Source organism: Salvelinus fontinalis, chromosome 24, assembly GCF_029448725.1.
Source record: "Salvelinus fontinalis isolate EN_2023a chromosome 24, ASM2944872v1, whole genome shotgun sequence".
NCBI classification, from domain to species: domain Eukaryota; kingdom Metazoa; phylum Chordata; class Actinopteri; order Salmoniformes; family Salmonidae; genus Salvelinus; species Salvelinus fontinalis.
Window position 1 is genome coordinate 41,210,239 of NC_074688.1, and position 16,392 is coordinate 41,226,630.

At 41.5% G+C, this 16,392-nt stretch overlaps 1 protein-coding gene across 2 annotated transcripts in view; it reads right to left on the reverse strand.

Annotated features, from left to right (window-relative positions):
* LOC129822446 (ventricular zone-expressed PH domain-containing protein-like) overlaps positions 1-16,392 on the reverse strand; it is a 182,505-nt gene that overhangs the window by 15,103 nt on the left and 151,010 nt on the right. For both annotated transcript variants that reach the window (XR_008754488.1, XM_055880730.1), the window contains exon 13: positions 3,161-3,297. Coding sequence is in view for 1 of the 2 variants with exons in the window: in XM_055880730.1 (XP_055736705.1) it covers positions 3,161-3,297 (137 nt within the window). In the remaining variant the exon portion in view is untranslated. The remainder of the gene's footprint in view (positions 1-3,160; positions 3,298-16,392) is intronic.

The window sequence follows — 16,392 nt, forward strand, 5'->3', positions numbered from 1 at the left end:
GCAAAAGCAAACCATTCGATTATCTGAGGACAGCGTCCAACACACAAATGCATAACAAATCATTTACAACCAGGGAGTTGCGACACGAAAGTCAGAAATAGCGATATAATATATGCCTTACCTTTGAAGATCTTCTTCTGTTGGCACTCCAAAAGGTCTCAGTTACATTACAAATGGTCCTTTTGTTCGATAAATTTCTTTTGTATATCCATAAAAACTCAGTTTAGCTGGCGCGCTTCAATCAATAATCCACTCGGTTGGATTGAATCCCAAACGTTACCAATAAACTTATCCAAACAAGTCAATCAACGTTTATAATCAACCCTTAGGTACCCTAATACGCAAATAAGCAATACAATTTAAGACGGAGAATCGTTGTCTTTACCGGAGATAAACAAAAAGAACGCGCTCTCGGCTATGCACATGGAAACACTACAGCCAAAATGGGAGCCCTTAGAAAAACGCCTTCTTCTCCCTCATTCTTCCAAAAACCAGCCTGAAACTCTTTCTAAAGACTGTTGATATCTAGTGGAAGCCCTAGGAACTGCAATTGGGCACGATTTCGCCCTATTATAACAGTGCCAGCCATTGAAAACAGTGGTAGGATAAAAACATTTTTTTTGGGGGGGGGGTGGGGGGGTGGGGGGGGTTGTCCTCGGGGTTTCACCTGCCTTTTCAGTTCTGTTATACTCACAGACATTATTTTAACAGTTTTAGAAACTTTAGAGTATTTTCTATCCAAATGTACCAATTATATGCATATCCTAGCTTCTCGGCCTGAGTAGCAGGCAGTTTACTTTGGACACACTTTTCATCCGGACGTCAAAATACATGTAAAAAATAAAATAAAAAAAGTTTCCTGACCTTTCTTATATCTCTCAGATATCTTCTTAGGTATAGGGGGAGACATTTTCACTTTTGGTTGAATTTGTGCCCAAATTAAATGGCCTCGTACTCTGTCCTAGATCATATGATATGCATATTATTATTACTATTGGATAGAAAACACTCTGAAGTTTCTAAAACTGTTTGAATTATATCTGTGAGTAAAACAGAACTCATATGGCAGGCAAACTTCCAAACAGGAAGTGAAAATTCTGAAATGGGTCGCTGTGAAAGGCATCGCCTATTCAATTGCCTTATATTTATGGATCTGTATGCACTTCATACGCCTTCCACTAGATGTCAACAGGCAGTAGAACGTGGAATGAAGCATATACCTTCATGTGGGACCGGATGAGAGCCTTTGGAGTGACAGGTCAGGCAGATTGCCAGTTCTTGGCCACGCACACAGGGCATGTGATGTCCTTGTCTTCAATGCGTTAGATAGACATGAAGAAATGCTCCGTTTGGGACGTTATTGGATATATATGAGAAAAACATCCTGAAGATTGATTCTCAACTGAGTTTGACCAGTTTATTCGATTTGTAATATCACTTTTTAAAGCTTTCGTTCATTAGCTTAAAGTTCGATGGACACGTGAACTACACAAGCTAGCCAAAGTTGCTAATTCGACAGAAGTAATGGACATTATAAAACAAAAAAACGATTTATTGTGGAACTAGGATTCCTGGCACTGCATTCTGATGAAAGATCATCAAAGGTATCATCAAAAGAATATTTATGATGTAATTTCGTATTTCTGTTGACTCCAACATGGTGGAGAATGGCTGAGCACTGTCTCAGATTATTGCATGCTGTGCTTTTTACTAAAGTTATTTTTTAAATCTAACACAGCGGTTGCATTAAGAACCAGTGTATCATTAATTAGATGTTAAACATGTATCTTTCATCAAAGTTTTATGATGAGTATTTCTGTATTTCACGTTGCTATCTGTAATTACTTTCGCTATTTTGGAGCCATTTCTGAACATGGCGTAAATGTAAAACCACGATTTGTGGCTATAAATATGCACATAATCGAACAAAACATAAATGTATTGTATAACATGATGTCATATGTGTCACGTCCTGACCATAGTTCTTGTGTGTTTTGCTTGTTTAGTGTTGGTCAGGACGTGAGCTGGGTGGGCATTCTATGTTGTGTGTCTAGTTTGTCTGTTTCTGTGTTCAGCCTAATATGGTTCTCAATCAGAGGCAGCTGTCAATCGTTGTCCCTGATTGAGAATCATATATAGGTGGCTTGTTTTGTGTTGGGGATTGTGGGTGGTTGTCTTCGGTCTTTGTGTTCTGCACCAGATAGGACTGTTTCGGTTTTCACATTTCTTGTTTTGTTGTTTGTAGTGTTCATATATATTCTTTATTAAATCATGTTGAACACTAGCCGCGCTGCATTTTGGTCCTCTCCTTCACACCAGGAAGAAAGCCGTTACAATATGACTGTCATCTGATGAAGTTGTTCAAAGGTTAGTGATAAATTTTATCTCTATTTGTGGGTTTTGTGAAAGCTATCTTTTCTGTGAAAAAATGGCGGTGTGTTTTTGGACATTGTGGTGAGCTAATATAAATATATGTTGTGTTTTCGCTGTAAAACATTTAAAAAAGCGGACATGATGGCTGGATTCACAAGATGTTTATCTTTAATTATATGTACAACATGTATTTTTCATCAAAGTTTTATGATGAGTATTTCTGTATTTCACGTTGCTATCTGTAATTACTTTCGCTATTTTGGAGCCATTTCTGAACATGGCGCCAATGTAAAACCACGATTTGTGGCTATAAATATGAACATAATCGAACAAAACATAAATGTATTGTATAACATGATGTCATATGACTGTCATCTGATGAAGTTGTTCAAAGGTTAGTGATTAATTTTATCTCTATTTGTGGGTTTTGTGAAAGCTATCTTTTCTGTGAAAAAATGGCGGTGTGTTTTTGGATATTGTGGTGAGCTAATATAAATATATGTTGTGTTTTCGCTGTAAAACATTTAAAAATCGGACATGTTGGCTGGATTCACAAGATGTTTATCTTTCATTTGCTGTATTGGACTTGTGATTTCATGAAATTATATTATATTATATCCCTGTGGCGCTAGGCTAGGCTATTCTAGTCAGCGTTTCTGATGAGAATAATCCCGGATCCGGGATGGGTGGTCCGTAGAGGATATAGGACAAACACTTAGGAACAAACTTTAGATGTTTTATTATCACACCTAATTAAAGTATTGAAAGGTTTGAAAGGGATACATACAGATTTTCCCTTCCGAAAGAGGAGCTGGTTTCCTGCCAGGGTGAAGTAGCGAGTCTTCCAGCGTTTGATGAACTTCCAGCGAACCTGCTTCTCTTTCAGTTTCCCCTCTATGAGCGGCTGGCCATCCTCGTTCACCACTGGAGAGACAAATCAAAACAACGCTCAATCAGCTGTAATCCACATCCACTCACTTTTACCACCTGCTTATGCAGTGTATGTAGCCCGTGTTGGAATCAAACCCACAAGCACCCTGCACCAACCACCTGAGCTCTTGGAACAACAAAACAAAAATACAGGAAGACATGATGATTGAAAAAAAGGAGGAATGGCTGAATAATTGTAGAGAGTATACCCATTTCCTCTCTTCTTTAGTCTTGTCTTCATTCACAGGAACAGCCAAATGGGCCTATACAGTACCTATACCAATATTCTGTATACTCCCCTTCCTTATGTGTTTAACACCTGACGATAAACATATCATGTGTCAACCTGCCGCGAAATACAATACACCAATGCTTAACTCATGTTACAAATTAACCACAGGCTAACGAAATACAATACACCGATGCTTAGCTCATGTTACAAATTAACCACAGGCTAACGAAATACAATACACCGATGCTTAGCTCATGTTACAAATTAACCACAGGCTAACGAAATACAATACACCGATGCTTAGCTCATGTTACAAATTAACCACAGGCTAACGAAATACAATACACCGATGCTTAGCTCATGTTACAAATTAACCACAGGCTAACGAAATACAATACACCGATGCTTAGCTCATGTTACAAATTAACCACAGGCTAACGAAATACAATACACCGATAAAAACAGTCTCCTTCTATCGCTGTCACTCTCTGTGTTGGTCAAACAAATAAGCGCGCGCATGCACACACACACTGATTCGATTTACCCTAAGTGCCCCTTCACCACCCCACATGGAACCATGCCACCATGAGCCTCCCCCCGTTACTGAAGCCAAAAGGGGCACAGAGAGGACAGTGACTGTTTGGTAATAATGTCTAGTTGACATGTTTATCTCCTGCACAGAGAGGACAGTGACTGTTTGGTAATAATGTCTAGTTGACATGTTTATCTCCTGCACAGAGAGGACAGTGACTGTTTGGTAATAATGTCTAGTTGACATGTTTATCTCCTGCACAGAGAAGACAGTGACTGTTTGGTAATAATGTCTAGTTGACATGTTTATCTCCTGCACAGAGAAGACAGTGACTGTTTGGTAATAATGGTTAGTTGACATGTTTATCTCCTGCACAGAGAAGACAGTGACTGTTTGGTAATAATGTCTAGTTGACATGTTTATCTCCTGCACAGAGAAGACAGTGACTGTTTGGTAATAATGGTTAGTTGACATGTTTATCTCCTGCACAGAGACGACAGTGACTGTTTGGTAATAATGTCTAGTTGACATGTTTTATCTCCTGCATGTTTTCACATTGACTAATGTATGTTGTCTCAGTCCTATAACAGGAATGTGTGCTTGTGCATGTGGGAAGAATATCACATCCTGGTATACTGGCATCAGAACAGGACAGAACGCTGCCTGGGGTCTACACACACACACACACACACACACACACACACACACACACACACACACACACACACACACACACACACACACACACACACACACACACACACACACACACACACACACACACACACACACACACACACACACACTTGTACACAAACTAACACACAGATACACACTGGCTCAATGTCTGGTCCGATTAGTTACTCTCTGCCCACATTGTCTTTCTCTTGTGTTTATCTGGTCTGGGTTCCTGTGAGTGTGTGCTTTACTTTAGTGTGTGTGTTTGGATTCTGTTGGTATGTGTCTCCAGGCAACACTGGTACGCTGGTCCACTCTACCAGAGCCAGCCTGGTCCAGAACCAAACAAAGTGGACCTTTGTCCGTGTAGCGATGAGTACAGCAGGCGTAGATTACAGGCTGCCTGTTCACGCTGAGATATACTGAGTCACAGAGAGACTCTACTCATTCACACACACACACACACACACACACACACACACACACACACACACACACACACACACACACACACACACACACACACACACACACACACACACACACACACACACACACACACACACACACACACACACACACACACACACACCCTGTTTGTGCCACGCAGGAGCCTAGTGTCTTAAAAATAGAATTACCACAGACAAGACAGAGTTCTATCTAATCTGAGATCTGGCTGAAGATGCTGTGCTTCATTGGAAAGCTCGGCTGTGTTGAAATCCTCCTGTCAAAGAGAACGGTAAGCCAAAAGTCCTCCAGTCCAGTCCCACTAGGCAAAAAAAACAGGTTGAATCAACGTTGTCTCCACGTCATTTCAACCAACAAAATCAATGTGATGGTGTTGAATCAACGTAGAATGGAGATGGACAGCATTCAACTATATGTCAGATTAGACAGGGGGAGGAGGGAGAGAGAGTGGTGGACAACCACACACACTCTCACACCTATTACCTTTCACTTCAAAAGCATTCCAATGGTTTAACACTTAGGAAGATGATCAAGTCCTAACTGCTGCTCCCTTTTCCCCTTGGGAGAGGAAAACAAGCTGGGAGTTCTCTCTCTCTCCAACATCGTTGAGAGTCGGGAAAGAATTTCACCGTTTTAACCTGTTGGGGATGGGGGCGCTGTTTAGACTATTTATGCTAATGTGGCTAATTTTTTAAACGGCTTCCCACAAAATCCTTGATCGTACAATATGCATATTATTATTATTATTGGATAGAAAACAGTCTATAGTTTCTATAGGAGTTGAAATTTTGTCTCTAAGTGGAACAGAGCCCATTCTACAGCAATTTCCCTGACATGGAGTCAGATTTGAGAAACGTTGGCCACTTTTCTGAAGTCATTTAAACGGGCACTGTCGTTGCTATGACTATACGGACACTTCTTACGTCTTCCCCTGGATGCCTTTACGTGATGACGATTCCAACGGGCTCGATTGCTCGTTCACAGGCCCTACAAATGAAAAAAACCTTTAGCTAGCAAGTCTTTTCTTGCTGCGTAACGCGCGTGGAAGACACCGACCCTCTCCTGTTCCAAGCATTAGTTTAGCCTGTTATATTTCTCCGGTCATCTTTTCACTCGTTATAGGAGTTACAAACATCACAAAGTAGTTAATTTAAAGCGTTTTATAGCAATTTATATCCGTTTAGTGCGATTTTGTGACATTTATTTTTGCAACGATGTGAAAAGTTGGACACGCTTTTCAGTTCATCCCGAACGTAGTTGACATTTCCACATGGCAAGAGGACAGCTTTCCACCAAAAGACGATTTCTCCCAAGAAAGGATCCTTTGCCCAAGATACTGATGGAAGAACAGCTCAAGGTAGGACATTTTTATTATGATAAATCGTGTTTCTGTCGAAACATTTTAGTGGCTTAGGACGCCATGTTTTTTGACGTAGCTTCGCTTGGCGCAAACTGTATTGAAAAGTAAGGATAAATTAAAAAATGTAATAACGCAATTGTATTAAGAATTAAATTGTCTATCAATCCCTGTCCACCCTATATTTTTTAGTCACGTTTATGAGTATTTATGTATAAGAGTAGATCACTGTCTAAGTGGCGCAAGGACAAATTCTGACCAGCCGAGTTACATTTCACATTGTCTAACCATGATTTTGGTGGCTAAATATAAACATTTTCGATCAAACTGTATATGCATGTTGTAATGTGATGTTACAGGAGTGTCATCGGAAGAATTCTGAGAAGGTTAGTGAAAAAATTAATATCTTTTGGCGATGTTGACTTTTATCGCTCACTTTGGCTAGAATCAATGCTGGGCTGCTAATTGCTATGTGCTAAGCTAATATAACGATTTATTGTGTTTTCGCTGTAAGACACTTAGAAAATCTGAAATATTGTCTGTATTCACAGGATCTGTGTCTTTCGATTCGTGTATGCTGTGTATTTTTACGAAATGTTTGATGATTAGTAGTTAGGTAAACACGTTGCTCATTGTAATTATTCTAGTCCATTTGTGATGGTGGGTGCAATTGTAAACTATGCCATATACCTGAAATATGCACTTTTTTCTAACAAAACCTATCCCATACCATAAATATGTTATCAGACTGTCATCTAATGAGTTTTTTTGTTGGTTAGGGGCTATAAATATCTTAGTTTAGCCGAATTGGTGATGGCTACTGGTGTTGGTGGACAAATAAAAGATGGTGGAATATGCTAATGTGTTTTTAGGTAATAGATGTACATCTTTACATATTGTGTCTTCCCTGTAAAACATTTTAAAAATCGGAAATGTTGACTGGATTCATAAGATCTGTGTCTTTCATTAGCTGTATTGGACTTTAATGTGTGAAAGTTAAATATTTTAAAAAAATATTTTTTTTGAATTTCGCGGCACTGGTTTTTCAGTGGGGGGGGGGGGGGTGTGCCGCTAGCGCCACGCTGATCCTAGACAGGTTAAACGGGCACCATGCAACTTTTAAATACTGTGTTTGTCTACAATGCACTGTCAGCATTTTCATAACAAGGTGAAAACAAAGACAGTTTATTACCTACTGTACGTATCCATCAGAGATGTGTGGTTCTACGGAACAGGGTTCTGAATGGACATGCCTGCTGCGGGCTTTGCGTGCTATATTAGACTGTCTCACCTACGTATCAAGACTATTTATGGTGAGTCATTATTACACTGGTCCAATGTGTAATAGAGTAATTGTATAATATGTGTTCTGATGGGGGACAGTGTCATCAAGAGGTCAAGAGGGTGACTGAGGGGTCACTGTTGGAACACAGATGGGGTGTCTGAGCCCAGAGAGATACCTAATGGAGCATGGTCTCCCTGTTAAATAAGGAAAGTCAGAGATTCTCTTTTAGTTTGTTTTATTTGGCGGATTAATACGTTTCTTTTTTTGCTTGTCGTTGTTTTCAGAATCGTAGATTTTCTATTCATGGTTGTCCCTGTTTCTTTCTTTGAGCACCAAGCCCCGTTGAGACAGATTCAAGCCTGTCAAGAGAGATTCAAACCCAGTCGAGACAGAGACTAGCCCCGTCGGGACAGATTCAAGCACCGTCGGGACAGATTCAAGCGGCGTCGAGACAGATTCAAGCCCCGTCGGGACAGATTCAAGCCCCGTCGGGACAGATTCAAGCGCCGTCGAGACAGATTCAAGCCCCGTCGGGACAGATTCAAGCCCCGTCGAGACAGATTCAAGCCCCGTCGGGACAGATTCAAGCCCCGTCGGGACAGATTCAAGCCCCGTCGGGACAGATTCAAGCCCCGTCGGGACAGATTCAAGCCCCGTCGAGACAGATTCAAGCCCCGTCGAGACAGATTCAAGCCCCGTCGAGACAGATTCAAGCCCCGTCGAGACAGATTCAAGCCCCGTCGAGACAGATTCAAGCCCCGTCGGGACAGAGCCAAGCCCTGTCGAGACAGATTCAAGCGCCGTCGGGACAGAGCCAAGCCCTGTCGAGACAGATTCAAGCGCCGTCGAGACAGATTCAAGCCCTGTCAAGACAGATTCAAGCGCCGTCGAGACAGATTCAAGTCACGTCAAGCCTGATTCACTGGAGAGCCACACAAACACAAACAGCCTATTTATTAAATAACAAAACTGCAAATATTGCAGTCATTGCAAAATACTGCATTCATTCCAAAATACTACTGTCATGACGTTGGGTTGGGGGTAGGTTTATGACAGTCATAAATACCTCTTTCCCCCTTTTTCTCTCTCCCTACTATAACTGATGTGACATAAGGAAACCCATGGGTTAACATAGAGGTTCTGGTAACATCAGAAGTTGGGGGAAATGAACTATATTCTGGTGATTCGACCAACTGAACATATGCTGTGGTACTTAAGGTATATTATGTCAGTTCGGTTGCCCTCTGACACATTCTCATCAAGGCTTGAATGACATAAACTCTACTGTGGAAAGTCTAAATGTCAGAGATATCGGATTCACATGGAATTGTTGCTTAATTCAAATGTTTGAATATGACATTATTTGTGAAGAGATTAAATGTAATTTTAGCTTCCAAATGAGAGATCTGTGCTTTCATAAGTTTCTCTGCTCACAGTGGTCCGCCCCTGTGAAGAGGAATGGGTTATAAACCTTTCCGACACACCCCTCTCCCTCCACTATAAAAGCCATTTTCCCAGAAGATAACTTCCTGTTCCGGGTATGCTAGGATGACGATCCAGTGTCAGAATGGTTCAGATAATCACTATAGATGAAGCCAACATCAGCATGGACTTTGATTGTGAATGGTATGAACTTTGAACTCGTATTCACTACAGAAGTGATATCTCCTAGCCTTGGAGTTAGCAACAGCTAAACGCAGGTTCGGAAGGACAGTCCAAGTATCCCGTCTAATACACACAACGTTCCCGTGACTACCAGAGACATTCTTCAAAGGACAGAGGACTCGGGTGATGACACGGGCCATCTACCACCAACCTACTGAAGCGCAGCTCAGAGTAAATATTGATTGCATTTTCCTCTTCAAATGGGCGGTAATTTAGAATGCATAAGATACTGTATTTACGATAGCACAGCTCGCCTATGTCAAGTCTCCCGCTCTTTCACTAGGACTCCCCCACTTTCCTTTGTGTAACAAGCTGTCATATCGATTCTGCCCGCTAGGGACGTTTTTCTGTATGACGTAATTTGTGATCAAGTTATGATTTAATTGTGTATGTGTGTTTCTGTGTGATTAGTTAGGTATTTAGTAAATAAATAATTAAACCCAATTTTGTATTGCTGATTCAACTTGTTAGCCAGGATTCTTGCAGATAATCAAGGACTTACAACTTTCAGATGAGATTGAATAAAATGACGATTAATGTGACTGCTATTTAGTAAAATATTACTAAATCTTTAAGAGTTTATTCGAAAGATAACAGCTCTATAAATATTATTTCGTGGTGTCCCTCTCTAGTTAATTCATATTTACATGATTAGTTCAATCAGGTAATATTAATTACGGATAAATTATTTTATAGAATAGCATGTCATAGCAATTAATCTGGCATAGTCAAAGACACGACACTACAGTCATTCCAAAATACTACATTCATTCCAAAATACTGCATGACAACCTGTCAAAGCATGGACTGCCAAGTAAAGACTTCATCTTCTATGACCTACTTTCTCTGCCCAAACCCCATTTAATGCTGAACACGTCACACACACACACTTACACACACACTCAGGCACACACGTTGTTGTCGACTGCCCTTTTATATTCATCTTGACTACTGCCTCTCTATAAGTTAAATCATTTCCTGTTTCATTAAAACCCCTCCTGATTGGCTAAGGTTCCACGGCACCCCGGCGGGGATGTGATCTCCATTCAGTTTTACTGCTCTTTAAGGATGCTGTTTTCAACTCAGTGGTTACAGTAGTAGTGAATGACCGACCTCAGCACTACTGTACCCGTTACAGAGGCTACTACTGTACCCGTTACAGAGGCTACTACTGTACCCGTTACAGAGGCTACTACTGTACCCGTCACAGAGGCTACTACTGTACCCGTTACAGAGGCTACTACTGTACCAGTCACAGAGGCTACTACTGTACCAGTCACAGAGGCTACACATCCACTGTAACACTACTGTACCAGTCACAGAGGCTACTACTGTACCAGTCACAGAGGCTACACATCCACTGTAACACTACTGTACCAGTCACAGAGGCTACTACTGTACCCGTTACAGAGGCTACTACTGTACCAGTCACAGAGGCTACTACTGTACCAGTCACAGAGGTTACTACTGTACCCGTTACAGAGGCTACTACTGTACCAGTCACAGAGGCTACTACTGTACCAGTTACAGAGGCTACTACTGTACCAGTCACAGAGGCTACTACTGTACCCGTTACAGAGGTTACTACTGTACCAGTCACAGAGGCTACTACTGTACCAGTTACAGAGGCTACTACTGTAGCAGTTACAGAGGCTACTACTGTACCAGTTACAGAGGCTACTACTGTACCAGTCACAGAGGCTACACGTCCACTGTAACGCTACAGTAACCGAGAGTTACTACAATGGCTAGAGAATCAAAGACAATAGACCCAGGAGTGACATAGCCTGGTCCCAGATCTGATCTCACTAGCCTGGTCCCAGATCTGTTTGTGCTTTTGCCTACTCCATTGTCATTGTCGTGCCCATAGTCATATATCAAATGTTTGGCATGACAATTCCATAAGGAACAGAAACAGACCGGCATCCAGGCTATATTAAAGAGATCTGAAACAGACTGATACCCAGGCTATATTAAAGAGACTAGAAACAGACAGGTACCCAGTGTCACGGCTGTCTAATTCCTCCTCCTCGGATGAGGAGAAGGAGTAAGGGTCGGACCAAAACGCAGCGTTGTATGATGACATACTGATTTATTTAAATAAAGACGAAACACGAAGAACACTTGAATTGATTACAAAATAACAAACGACGTAGACTGACCTGAACATAAGAACTTACATAAACACGAAGAACGCATGAAACAGGAACAGACTACCCAAACGAACGAACAAACGAAACAGTCCCGTGTGGTAGACACAGACACAGGAACAATCACCCACAAACAAACAGTGAGAACAGCCTACCTTAATATGGTTCTCAAACAGAGGAAACGTCAAACACCTGCCTCTAATTGAGAACCATATCAGGCAACACATTTAACCCAACATAGAAACACATAACATAGAATGCCCACCCCAACTCACGCCCTGACCAACTAAACACATACAAAAACAAGGAAAACAGGTCAGGAACGTGACACCCAGGCTATATTAAAGAGACTAGAAACAGACAGGTACCCGGGCTATATTAAAGAGACTAGAAACAGACTGGTACCCAGGCTATATTAAAGAGACCAGAAACAGACTGGTACCCAGGCTATATTAAAGAGACTAGAAACAGACTGGTACCCAGGCTATATTAAAGAGACCATTAACAGACTGGTACCCAGGCTATATTAAAGAGACTAGAAACAGACAGGTTCCCAGGCTATATTAAAGAGACTAGAAACAGACAGGTACCCAGGCTATATTAAAGAGACTAGAAACAGACAGGTACCCAGGCTATATTAAAGAGACCAGAAACAGACTGGTACCCGGGCTATATTAAAGAGACCAGAAACAGACTGGTACCGAGGCTATATTAAAGAGACTAGAAACAGACTGCTACCCAGGCTATATTAAAGAGATTAGAAACAGACTGGTACCCAGGCTATATTAAAGAGACCAGAAACAGACTGGTACCGAGGCTATATTAAAGAGACTAGAAACAGACTGGTACCCAGGCTATATTAAAGAGACCAGAAACAGACTTTTACCCAGGCTATATTAAAGTGACCAGAAACAGACTGGTACCCAGGCTATATTAAAGAGACTAGAAACAGACTGTTACTCAAGCTATGTTAAAGAGACCAGAAACAGACTGGTACCCAGGCTATATTAAAGTGACCAGAAACAGACTGGTACCCAGCCTATATTAAAGAGACCAGAAACAGACTGGTACTGAGGCTATATTAATGAGACCAGAAACAGACTGGTACCCAGGCAATATTAAAGAGACCAGAAACAGACTGGTACCCAGGCTATATTAAAGAGACTAGAAACAGACTGGTACCCAGGCTATATTAAAGAGACTAGAAACAGACTGGTACCCAGGCTATATTAAAGAGACCAGAAACAGACTGGTACCCAGGCTATATTAAAGAGACTAGAAACAGACTGGTACCCAGACTATATTAAAGAGACTAGAAACAGACTGGTACCCAGGCTATATTAAAGAGACTAGAAACAGACTGGTACCGAAGCTATATTAAAAAGACTAGAAACAGATTGGTACCCAGGCTATATTAAAGAGATTAGAAACAGACTGGTACCCAGGCTATATTAAAGAGGCTAGAAACAGACTGGTACCCAGGCTATATTAAAGAGACCAGAAACAGACTGGTACCCAGGCTATATTAAAGTGACCAGAAACAGACTGGTACCCAGACTATATTAAAGAGACCAGAAACAGACTGGTACCCAGGCTATATTAAAGAGACTAGAAACAGACAGGTTCCCAGGCTATATTAAAGAGACTAGAAACAGACAGGTACCCAGGCTATATTAAAGAGACCAGAAACAGACTGGTACCCAGGCTATATTAAAGATACCAGAAACAGACTGGTACCGAGGCTATATTAAAGAGACTAGAAACAGACTGCTACCCAGGCTATATTAAAGAGATTAGAAACAGACTGGTACCCAGGCTATATTAAAGAGACCAGAAACAGACTGGTACCCAGGCTATATTAAAGAGACTAGAAACAGACTGGTACCCAGACTATATTAAAGAGACTAGAAACAGACTGGTACCGAGGCTATATTAAAAAGACTAGAAACAGACTGGTACCCAGGCTATATTAAAGAGATTAGAAACAGACTGGTACCCAGGCTATATTAAAGAGACCAGAAACAGACTGGTACCGAGGCTATATTAAAGAGACTAGAAACAGACTGGTACCCAGGCTATATTAAAGAGACCAGAAACAGACTGGTACCCAGGCTATATTAAAGTGACCAGAAACAGACTGGTACCTAGACTATATTAAAGAGACCAGAAATAGACTGGTACCCAGGCTATATTAAAGAGACTAGAAACAGACTGGTACCCAGACTATATTAAAGAGACTAGAAAACAGACTGGTACCCGGGCTATATTAAAGAGACTAGAAACAGACTGGTACCGAGGCTATATTAAAAAGACTAGAAACAGACTGGTACCCAGGCTATATTAAAGAGATTAGAAACAGACTGGTACCCAGGCTATATTAAAGAGACCAGAAACAGACTGGTACCGAGGCTATATTAAAGAGACTAGAAACAGACTGGTACCCAGGCTATATTAAAGTGACCAGAAACAGACTGGTACCTAGACTATATTAAAGAGACCAGAAACAGACTGGTACCCAGGCTATATTAAAGAGACCAGAAACAGACTGGTACCCAGGCTATATTAAAGAGACTAGAAACAGACTGGTACCGAGGCTATATTAAAGTGACCAGAAACAGACTGGTACCCAGCCTATATTAAAGAGACCAGAAACAGCAAAACATGACAACACAGCACAGTAGCAACACCACATGACAACAACATGGTAGCAACACAACATAGCAGTAGCACAACATGGTAGCAGCACAAAACATGGTACAAACATTATTCGGGCACAGACAACAGCACAAAGGGCAAGAAGGTCGAGACAACAATACATCATGCGAAGCAGTCACAATTGTCAGAAAGAGTGTCCATGATTGAGTCTTTGAATGGCCCACAACGAAGGAATGGTCTACCGTATCAAAAGCTTTGGCCAAGTAAATCAAAATAGCAGCACAACATTTCGTAGAATCAATGGCAATGGTGACATAATTTAGGACCTTTAAGTTTGCAGTGACAGATCCATAACCTTAGCAGAAACCAGATTGCATTCCAGAGAGAATACTATAGACATCAAGAAAGCCAGTCAGTTGATTATTGACAAGTTTTTCCAACACTTTTGATAAACAGGGCAACATAGAAATAGGCCTATAACAGTTCGGATCAGCTTGATCTCCCCCTTTAAATAAAGCACGAACTGTGTCTGCCTTCCAAGCAATGGGAACCTCCCCAGAGAGAAGAGACAGGTTAAAAAGGTTTAGACTGGCTTGGCGATGATAGGGGCTGCAACCTTAAAGAGGAAAGGGTCTAAACCATCTGACCCAGATGTTTTTTTGGGGTCAAGTTTAAGGAGCTCCTTTAGCACCTCGGACTCAGTGACTGCCTGCAGGGAGAAACTTTGTAGCAGGGCAGGGGGAAAGGGGGAGGAGCATTGGGGCGAGTTGCATTAGAAGGGGTGGGAGATGAGGAAATGTTGGACAGCAATGAGGCATGGCTGGGTCAAATAGGAATCCTGACTTAATGAAGTGGTGATTAAAGAGCTCAGCCATGTGCTCCTTGTCAGTAACAACCACATCATCAACATTAAGGGAGATGGGCAGCTGTTAAGAGGAAGGTTTATTCTCCAGGTCTTTAACCGTTTTCCAGAACTTCTTGGGGTTAGACCCAAAGAGAGAGAACTGCTCCTTAAAGTAACTAACTTTGGCCTTCCCGATAGCCTGAGTGCACTTATTTCTCATTTGCCTGAACGAGAGCCAGTCAGCCTGAGTATGCATGTGCCGGGCCTTTCGCAAAATGGAATTCTTGAGGTGATTCTATACCAATTTACAGAGGCCAGGTCATGAAGGAAGGCTTGCTCATTAAAGTTTTTTAGCAAGTGTCTATGACAAATCAGGACAGGTTGTTTCACTGAGCAGCCATTACGAACACAGGCTGTAAAACAGTGATCACTAAGGTCATTATAGAAAACACCAGACTGATACCTATCAGGATTATTTGGGTGTTGGAGTCATACCTTGTGGGATTGGTAATAATCAGAGAAAATTTAGAGAATCCCATCGCTTTAGGACTTGGTCAGGTGGTTTAAGCATGTCCCAGTTTAAGTCACCTAGCAGGACAAATTCAGACTTAGTGTAAGGGGCCAGGAGAGAGCTTAGGGCAGGTAGGGTACAGGCCGGTGCTGATTGTGGACAATAACACCCAGCAACAGTCAACACAGAGCCATTTGAAAGTTGAATGTTTAAAACCAGCAAATCAAAGTGTTTGGGGAAAGACTTGGTGGAGACAACCGAGCACTGAAGGTGTCCCTGGGTAATGATTGCCACCACCACCTTTGGAAGATCTGTCTTGCTGAAAAAGGTTATAACCAAAAAGGTTAACATCCGTGTTCAAAACACTCTTACTTAACCACGTCTCAGTAATGACCAACACATCTGGTTTGGATTTTCAATTGATCCATTTTAGGTAATAAGCTTCTAGTGTTAACGTGCAGAAAACCCAGCCGTTTACGAGAGCAGAAATCCGTGAAACAGATATCAGACCACAAGTCAGAATTGGGGCTGGCAACAGTAGATGAGCCAGGGTGTACATGCACATTTCCAGATATCATCAGCAGTAATACAATCAGGGCACGGCAGAGGACAGGGAGAGCTCTGCAGTATTGATTTTTTAATGATATTTGAATGTGCATCAGATGGCAAAAAAATCATATTGTACAGCAATTTCATCAGGTAACATGAATAC